The sequence below is a fragment of the Oncorhynchus nerka genome, linkage group LG3 (assembly GCF_034236695.1).
Source record: "Oncorhynchus nerka isolate Pitt River linkage group LG3, Oner_Uvic_2.0, whole genome shotgun sequence".
Taxonomy (NCBI): Eukaryota; Metazoa; Chordata; class Actinopteri; order Salmoniformes; family Salmonidae; genus Oncorhynchus; species Oncorhynchus nerka.
The window spans coordinates 29,280,055-29,290,038 of NC_088398.1; the positions used below are offsets into that span (position 1 = coordinate 29,280,055).

Sequence of the window (9,984 nt, forward strand, 5' to 3'; positions counted from 1 at the left end):
CTTGGACGTGGTAGATTTGAAAGTGTGTTATAAACAGACAGACTGACGTTGTTGTTTTTTTTTTTTTAGCTGGGAAGTGTAATTATTTCATGTGAAACTACATTTGATAAAAAGGTGAGATGCGTTTTAATCTAATGTACGACTTTTAAAAAAAAGTGATTTTGATTGCTTTATAGCTTTGTTTCCTTGCAAATCTTTGTGCTACGGCATACGCCATAATCCGGTAGCTAACTAGCTAGAACTAGTAGCAAACGCGTTATTAGCTAAACTAGCTTTACATTGGCTAGACGAGATGCAAATGGTTAGCTAGCTAAGGACGTTAATTTAGCAACACATATCCCAGCGAGCTGGTTATTTACATCAGGGTCCGTTGTATGCTTGTTGATTCACACATCAGGAGTATATATCGCACTATAGCGTAGATGTCATATATGTGAATAGCTAGCTAGGCTTACAGTCAGTAACTGCCTCAATATCCATTAGCTAACGTATCGACGGTGACGTTAGCTACATTCTTTGCAGCGATGTTGGAGGAGGAACATACAGACAGACAGCACCAACTTGCCATGTTGTGTCAGAAGCTCGACCGAATTAAAACAAGATGTCTAATCGAAGGTAATAAAACAATTTAATTCGTTCCATGGCGAAGACAACATGCCTCATATATTGTACATAATGATATGCCCATATAAGACCACTGAGTTTGCAAACGATCACTCACTGTCTTTTTTTTCTCCCATTTTCATGCAGATGACACTGATAATATCAACCAGGCCATTGGCTCCAATTCGCCTGAAACGTGTCTCGCATATCTGATGGTCTTGGAGAAGAAAGGAGACCCTCACTTGGATGCTAGTCATCTCACAAAGCTTACAGACTTCTATACCCGTGTATTCTCAACTATGCCACTGGGAAAACACTGCCAAAATGAGAGCTATGCCAAAATGCTGGTCAGATTTGCAGAGCTGAATGTGTGAGTGAACCATGATCATGCTGTACCATGAGAGGCTTGAGCTTTGTTTTGCAACATGTTCCTCTGTTGACTGTACTTAGCTACATCAGTTAAATACAAAGTGCGGTGTGTATTAATAATATTAACGTGGCAATCTAGGATTTGGGAAAACTACAAAATGGCCACATTGCCACTTTTTGGTTAACAGCTCAGGGATAAGGCTAGCAAAAAGCTAACCATTCTCAAATTCACGGATGCAAGGACTGACCATCCATGAGCTCAAAATAATAGTTATATCCATATGTTGAAGCTATTCAGTGTTTGTTTACAATTACATGGTTTACAAATAATGGAAGTGAAATAAGTTTAGATGTTGGGGGGTCTCTGACGGATTCCGACAGTTGAACTAAGCTCTGGAGGCATTTATACCGGTAAATTATTTTATTCAAAAAATCAATGGCTTATTTCAGAATTTAAGTCTAAAATGTATGTACCAATCCCAGATTGCCCCTTTAACAGACAACCTTTTGGTATTTATTTATTTCCTTCACATTGTCGAATGAGTCCTTTAATTTCTTTCAGAATTCAAGACCCCAGTGGGGCGGAGGGCAACTTCAATGTTGCGACTACACACTGCCAGGATTTCGCTTTTGTCCACATTGCACACGCTCAGTTTGAACTGTCTCAGGGTAAAGAGATGTACAACTATCTTTGGTTCAACTGGCATAGATGATTTATACACACAGGCAACACAATTTGGGTTATTTACTCAACTTTGGCTCCATGGTTTTACCAGCTTTTTCATATTCACCCAATACAGAGCAACTATTGAATCTCTAACATGTTACTCATATCATGCCAATGATGAATGCATCAGTCCAATCTGTGAAACTCCCATTCAGGAACTCCATACTGCTGCAGGAAAGTATTATTGGTATCTAGTCAGTAAGATTATTATTTCTTTACTATCCCATCTCAAAAGGCAACACGAAAAAAAGTACTTGGATACTTCAGAGGGCAATTGAACTGAATGCCAAACCCAATGACCTGCTGGAGGCTGCTGTGCAGAACTTGACACTGGGCAAAGCAGAACTTCTTTCCTCTGAGGATAAGGAAAATGTACCAGGTTAGTTATGTCCAATTTCCAATCCCATTTGAGATCAGTATTAACCGGAAGCCCATGTTCTCTCTTTTTTTAAACTTTTTTTTTTTTTACGTCAAAAACAAAAAATTGTATATAATACATGAACATGTTTCTTCACCCTAGATTTGAGTGAAATCACTATGCTACTGTAGGGTTTTAGTACTGTATATTGATTGTCTTAATGTGTTGTTAAAACAATTTTTCTTTCAGTCTCAACTTATAAAAATAGCAAAGAATTTCTCAAAGTCTCCAGAAACTCCGACGGTACAGGCGACTTGCAGCTCTCCAGTATATTTTCTTCAGGGTAAAAAAACAAGTGTGTTTTTTTGTGTGTTTTTTACAGTGCCATGTTCTCACACCAAGTTTCTCTCTGTTTGGATTTACATTCTTCTATTCTGTCTCGTGAAATGTTTGTTGTTGACACTGTTCTTCTCATTCCCTTAGAACAATGGAACCACGGAATGGACCCCTAGAGGACCAGGCTCCAGCTTGGAGTTCTGGGTCTCAACGAAAGAGAGCCGTTGGCATGGTAAAGTTTGATTTTAGTCTTTTAAAGATTCTACATTTAGATTTTATTAGTAGTAGTTTTAAATAGTGATGGGGGGGGGTCGATACAGTTGCATATCGCAATATTACTATGGACGATATTGTATTGATACTTTGACTCCAAGTATCGATTGTGTTTTTTGCTAGGTAGCGTTAGCTAGCGCGAGTTGGTTGTATCTGCGCCAAACCCGGGTATTTTTCATCCTGTAGCTTGTTCTCCATCTTTTTAAATTGTTAGCCAACATGTTCGCACTTTTATTTTCATGCCTGATCAAACCTTGTTTTCATTATGGCTCTCTTGTCTCTGTAGCAGACATATATAGTGAGCAATACGTTAGGAACATCAAATCGCAGTATTGAATCGCGATACATATAGAATCGTGAGATTCGCAATACATGTCGTATCGGTACCTAAGTATCGTGGGAATATAATATCGTGAGCCCTAGTTTTAAAGTAGTTTTCCCCCCATCACTTCTCTGGCTTTAAATCATCTCTTGTTCGTTATTATCCTGCCCTTCTAGCCAGGGAGAGTGCCTGTAGTCCATCGCTCTATCTATGAAATGGATGATGATGACAGTGATGGAAGACAGGTGAAGAGGAGGGAGGCTCTCATCCCAAGTAGCTTGTCCAGGTAAGCATCTTTATTTTTTTTACCTATTTCAAGGAAACACGTTCAGAACACAGGATTACAAAGCCTAAACTGATGAATGGAACTTTCTTTTAGGCAAACATCTGGTTCAAGTGCCATGTTTACCTTGTCCTCAGCCCAAAAGCGTGTTGAAGATGGGGACTTCCTCAATCTAAAGGTCTGTGAATGAAAATCCCCACTGTTTCAGTTGTAATTATAGATTGCGGGGGTGAATTGTTGAAATAACATGGAGAGCAGAGCATATGATATCTCACATAATCCTATTTTAAAGACTAGTTGATTGGACAATCATATCGTTGTTGATGTGCTCTCTCAGACACCGATCATTAGCCCTGAGCCACGCCCATGGGAGGACATGGGAATGGTAGACTCCACCACGACACTGCTGCACAGGCAAGACGGGAGAGATGCCACTAGGGTGGAAGGTGAAAACTTTTTACATTGAAGTGAAGCCATTTTGACATAGTAGTTGACGGTACAAAAAGCTTGTTTAGTGAAAAGCATTAGTTGGTGCACACATATTCAAAGAGGTGCTCACTAACCGAATGGTAAACTTGTGAGAGAAAAAAGTTCTTCACTCATATGTTCTCTGCTGTTTCAATGGTAGATACCACTGACAATATAAACCAGATAATCGGTTCCAACTCCCCTGAGGCTTGCCGGCTCTATCTGACTAAGCTGGAGAAGAGGGGCAATCCTCAGACGGACACCAACCTTCTCCTAAAGCTGAAGGACTGCTATTCCAGAGTCTTCTCCAGACTGCCATTGGGAATGTACAGCAAAAACGAAAGCTATGCCAAGATGCTGGTCCGATTTGCCGAACTCAAAGGGTGAGTGTACTAAAGGATATTTTTGTAAATTAAAAAACATGTATGTATTCAGATGTGTTTCTAGTGTTCTAGAATTGGTTTGTTCGTTTGATGGCTGTCTAAAAATGTCCTCTGTAGTATTGATGACCCAGATGATGCTCGGGACAACTTCATCGTTGTGAGATCCAACTGCAAAGGCTTTGCCTTTGTGCACATAGCACATGCTCAGTTTGAGGTGGCTCAAGGTAGATTGCCCATTTGTATTTGTATCTTACATAAACGATTGTGTGTAATATAGAGTTCTGATACTAAAGAGATTTTTGTTCATATTCTTCCAATAGGTCAGGTCAAGAAAGGCACCTCAATACTACAGAAAGCCCTTCAGGTGAACGCAAAGCCCACTGAACTAATTGAGACGGCAATGCAGAAGCTAAAAGCCGGGAATTACCAGTTTCTCCCCGCAGAAGACCGAGAGAGTGTCCCAGGTAGGTTTAATTTAAATTTAGTCAATTATGCTGTATGTCTTGGTGGTGTTCGTTAGGGCATGCAATGGAAAATGTAGTCCCTCTGTTTTCTCCTGTTTGGTACCTAATGAACATGACCCTGTTCATCCTGACTACAAAGTGATAACGGCTTAAAGCTTGCAAACCTGATGTAAGTTTTAGTTAATAGATTCCTTATACGTGTTTCTTTTTACAGAGCCACAGTCCCACGGGTCATTGAGTCTGTCAAACTATGGTAGAGATAGGGAGCCGGAGATTCCCGCCCGTTTACCTCTGAGCCAGACACAGCCCAAACCCTCTAGCATGGAGCTGTCTTCAGGGTGGAAAATGCCAGCCCGTGTCAGCCGAGTCGTGTCTCCAGAGGTTTGGCTTGCTATTTTATTTTTGGTGTTACTACTGTGTCATCAACATGAAAAGTGCTAGCATCAATCTCCAATTTAGTTTGTTCATTCTTATGGCTGAGTTAACTACATTTCTGTCTCTCTTTTTGCCTCTGTTTTGACACTTAACACTTTCGTTTTCTTTTGGATTATTCTATTTTAACTTTTGGGTTTATCTGTGTGTGTGTGTTTGGTCGTCATCAGGAGAAGCACACCCCTCCTGATCTCAGGCCCATTCCACGTCTGGTGGACTCTCTGCCCACCCCATCCCTCCCTCTCCCGTCCAGACTCAACCCACCCGTCGCCTGCCAGACGCCCAACTACAAAGACCCCAGGGCCAACTGGTGAGGGGGCTGGAGTGGACATATATCTGACATAAAAGCTCTTGTGCAATGATCCTAATAACCATAATCTAATGATTCTATTTCAGCTCTTGAGATATATTAGGAAATGGTCAGTGTTGGGGAAGCTAACCTGAAAATATTACTTCCCACTGCAAGAAGTTGCACTACAGTAAAGCTACCCTCAATAAAAAAATATATATTTTGTTTAACTAAAGTTACTTTGAAAAGGTTACTTTGAGAACTACCTCTTGAAAAATGAGCATATTTTAATCTGAACTGGCATAGTGCAAAGTTAAGACTCATCCATCCTGTGACGTGGCTTAAGTAACAGTCACGGCAGACAGTGTGGTGAGATCTGAGTGTGTTTCGTCTTGGAATCAAGAGGAAAGATGGGAAGCAGTGGTGCAGAAAATAGGACTTTCTTTGACATTTGAATTCCCTTTTCTCCTCAGTTACGTTACCCCCGTGGTCAAGAGGAACCCCCCGTTTGCGGCCCCTCTCTCAGCAGCCCATAAAGCCGGCCCTGCCCAGCAGCAGCCGTGCACCCCCCTCAGCCAGGTGTCCTATGCCCAACAGACCCACCAGGTAAACCACAAACGCCATCCATGGGATTTCCCTGATCACTTGAGATGCAGTCAGGTCAGGAGGAACTAACTCATGTCCCTAGCTAGTTATGTTCTCTATTTGTGAGTTTTCTGTTTAAGTTAAAGGCCTATGTCAAATGAAATGTGAACTTGATGGTTGAATGACTCTGCACTTGTCCCTTACTTCAGGGTTCCACCACTGCTCTCTCAAACGAGTCCATCGTGATAAAAGGCAAACAGTTCCTCGTCCTGAAAATGATTGGCCGAGGTGGATCCAGTAAGGTAGGGTCCAGTTGTCTTGTTCATTAAGGCACAATGTAACAAAAGTTCTCAAACATTGCGCGACGGAAAACGAAAGACAGTTACTTGTTGGACAATTTAAGATACCAGGGAAGTACTACAGGTGGTTGGATGGCCGATTAGCCAGCTGGTTTGATGGTAGGTCCTCTGTCATTTCAGGTGTACCAGGTTCTGGACCAACGGAATCAGCTGTTTGCTGTGAAGTATGTGAACCTGGAGGAGGCTGATCCCCAGACAGTGGAGAGCTACAAGAATGAGATCGAGCATCTCAATCACCTTCAGCAGTACAGTGATCAGATCATCAAGCTGTATGATTAGTGAGTGTTCAGTGTTTGCTACTGACTTATTCCGCTAGGGTCTAGCAATATATTATTTGGATTTTTATAAAAATGCATACGCTATACATCCAAAACACAAAAACTGGTGGTACTGATACATACATAAAAAATCAAATACATAGTCATATGGCCTACATATAAAAAAAGGAATGATATCAACATAAATCTATTTAAGTTTTACGTGTTTTTGTCTCATCGATGTTGGTTAACTCCCAAACGGGAGAGGTGAAGGTCGAGTCGTGCGTCCTTCAAAACATGACCCGCTAACCTGCACTGTTAACACCTGCTCGTTTAACCTGGAAGCCATCTGCACAAATGTGTCAGAGGAAACACCGTTCAACTGACAAGTGAAGTCAGCTTGCAGGGATTAAACCCCGGGCTGTAGTGACGCCTCAACACTGCTGATGCAGTGCCTTAGACCGCTGTGCCACTCGGGAGGGCCCAACACAATATGTATTTCGATTGTGGTCCTCTGTTCCATCCCACTATACATGTCATGGGATTCCCAGTGAGCAGTGCATTTTATCAGTCGAGTTCTCTTGTGTTCCAGTGAAATAACCAACAGCTACATCTACATGCTAATGGAATGTGGTAACCTGGACCTCAACACCTGGCTACGGAACCGTAAAACTGTCAACCCGCTGGAGAGGAAGTTCTACTGGAAGAATATGCTGGAGGCAGTCCAGACCATCCACAAACATGGTTATTATCTCTCCATCTGTCTTGAACTCTATCTCTCTTCATCAGTAACAATTGTTTTCTAAGTTCCTCATACCCAAACATGGCACTCTATAAGAATCTTTTTTAGTTTTTTCAGTAACTTTTTTGTGTGTAGGTATTGTCCATAGTGACTTGAAGCCTGCCAATTTTGTGATTGTGAATGCCTCGCTGAAATTGATCGACTTTGGCATTGCAAACCGCATCCAGCCTGATGTGACAAGCATTATGAAAGATTCTCAGGTAAGTGCACAACCCCCATCTCCAACTGTAGTTCATAATGTATGTATGCATAACCAGAAGCTTGCCAAAATAAGGATATTGATCTTCAAGAAAAATATCCGAAACACAGGTGGGGACCTTGAACTACATGCCCCCCGAAGCCATCAAAGACACTTCATCCCAGCCAGGGAAGGCACGCTTTAAGGTGAGCTGATGTCCCGTCCTTCCAAAACAATGTATTTTTAATTACATGCATATTCCTTATGGACTCATTTGTATCAATGCTGGAAGTATATGCATGTGAAATGATGTATAATAAATATTTGTGTTTCTTTGATTCATAGATTAGTACTAAAGGTGATGTGTGGTCCCTTGGTTGCATCATGTACTGCATGACCTATGGGAAGACTCCATTCCAGACCATCACCAACCAGATCACCAAGCTACACGCCATCATTGACCCGACCCATGAGATAGAGTTCCCTGACATTGCAGAGAAGGATCTGCTAGATGTGTTGAAGGTGAGTGATTCCGCTATGTATTTGGCTTTTTGGTTGAGTTTTGATTTACTGTGAATTACATGGATCTGATGGGGATATATTTTTTGTTTTGTTTTTCTACCACCAGAGGTGCTTGGTACGAAACCCAAGAGAGCGGATTTCCATCGCGGAGCTGCTGGAGCATTCATACCTGAAGCTTCAGTCTCAGCAGCAGTCACCTGTGCCAGGTACATAAATGCCCACACATTATGCCTATTTTTAACTTATACCTGCCATAATACCAAGTGTTTTTTATTATATATTTTTAATAAGAAAAAGAATTGCAACATGTAATTTTGTCTTCCTCTATATCTCCTTTTAGCACCTCCTGACAATAACGATCTGAAGAGGATCCTCAATGAGCTCGCTGCCTTAAAGTCTCCCAACAGCATTGCCAGGGCAACTAATGTGAGCATAACAATGTGTGAATTTCCAATAATATTCATCTTATTGTCATTTGCTTTTAACTGACTGGTGTCTTCTCTGCAATCGACAGAACTTGGCGAAAATGTGCAACAGTGGTCGAAAACTGGATGCTGCAGGGTGTGTGAAGTCATCCAGCCTGCTCAACTGGAAGATGTGATCTGGCCATGTAGATGCTCCACTGATTTATAGCCTAAGTCGTGCTTTACCCATGCTTCAGCACAACCCGAAAAATACATCCTGCTTGGCAGTACACTGGCCTTGTTTGAATACTTTGAAAATGTATCCTTCCTTCCCCTTGAAGTAATCACTGATCTGAAATGTCTGGATTGGTAAAAGCTTTGAAGTGGAACCTTTACTTTTATTTTATCCAAGTATGTCAGTATGACACAGAGGATGAGAGGAAAGAAGGAAGCTTTTTAAGCCGGGTCCATATCTGCCCTACAGCGCTCTACCACCTCCATGTTTTATGTCCTCATGACTTCCCCTTACTTGCATCTTGACAGATACGAATCTAAACTTTTTTCTTTCTTTTTTTAGACTGACATTTTTTGTGTTTCTTTACTTTACACATTTTACTGTACTCTCAAACATGTAACTGCAAAAAATGTTCAACAAATAAACTAGCTAACTGATGTTTGTTTATTTCAGCTGTCAGTTTCATCTGTGGATAGACAGATATAGTGATTATAGTATATATATATATAATTCATTCAAGACTTTCAGTTATTTGTATCCTACCAGTGCCAGTAAAATATATATATATTTTAGGATACAAATAACTGAAAGTCTTGAATGAATTATAGTGAAGCTGCTGAATGGACAAAAGGGGGCATTTTATGTGGAGGGGGGGAATAACCTGCTCTGACGATGTAAAATGGGATGATGTATGGTAATAATGCTGTCTCCAATTCATATCAAAACCAACCAAAGGGTTTCAGCACCACATCAGGGAGAGCTATGAAAATGGACCAATACTGCATGCACTATTTTCTATTACCTCCAGCATGACTGTTACTTGCTCTTCCTGACACCAGACATCTCTCTTTTTCACCTTCTTGCATCCAGGAATGGTTTCCACTAGACAGCATAGCCACAAAGTCAACATTGTCTTTTGTGAAAACAAAAGAGCTTTTTGGTCTTTAAGGTTAGCAGTGTGGTTAAACAGGTAATTTGTTGTCTTTTTACCTAAGCACAGTACTTGACTTGGGCGGGAGGTCACCTGAACTGAGTAAAGGCACCTCAGATTTAATTCTGATAGAGTTGCTGCACCTCATATCTCGAAGGTATTGAATTCCTGCAACTAAATATAAATGAGTACTGGCACCTATTTCAGGTCAAATCAAGCACTGGCCTAAAGATGCATTTACAGTCTGGTAAAATTCATAGCTAGGAGGGGTGGGAAAGGGATATGGTATATATTGACAATAATACATTTTATTGGGCAGATGCCTTTCAGGACACTCATAATACATTTTAAGGACATCTTACATCAAATCTGGTACTATATATTAAATTATTTGATTTAGGCCT

The 9,984-nt window shown here is 41.0% G+C and overlaps 1 protein-coding gene across 3 annotated transcripts; it reads left to right on the plus strand.

The window, feature by feature from the left end:
- Position 1: 1 nt before the first annotated feature.
- ttk (ttk protein kinase) lies at positions 2-9,096 on the plus strand. Of its 3 annotated transcripts, none has more exons than XM_029629066.2 (25): positions 2-114; positions 484-615; positions 751-973; positions 1,535-1,641; positions 1,935-2,078; positions 2,307-2,400; positions 2,541-2,625; positions 3,165-3,274; positions 3,368-3,449; positions 3,609-3,717; positions 3,900-4,122; positions 4,240-4,346; positions 4,443-4,586; positions 4,801-4,967; positions 5,189-5,328; positions 5,781-5,913; positions 6,102-6,194; positions 6,372-6,529; positions 7,101-7,252; positions 7,386-7,510; positions 7,620-7,694; positions 7,834-8,010; positions 8,117-8,216; positions 8,351-8,436; positions 8,525-9,096. In XM_029629066.2, exons 2-25 carry the CDS (start codon positions 525-527, stop codon positions 8,609-8,611), a joined length of 3,012 nt encoding a protein of 1,003 aa, XP_029484926.1. In that variant the 5' UTR covers positions 2-114; positions 484-524; the 3' UTR covers positions 8,612-9,096. The 3 variants fall into 3 exon arrangements, with proteins under 3 accessions (XP_029484926.1, XP_029484945.1, XP_029484935.1); XM_029629085.2 differs by having other exon boundaries at positions 508-615; XM_029629075.2 differs by having other exon boundaries at positions 3-114; positions 523-615.
- Positions 9,097-9,984: the final 888 nt, after the last annotated feature.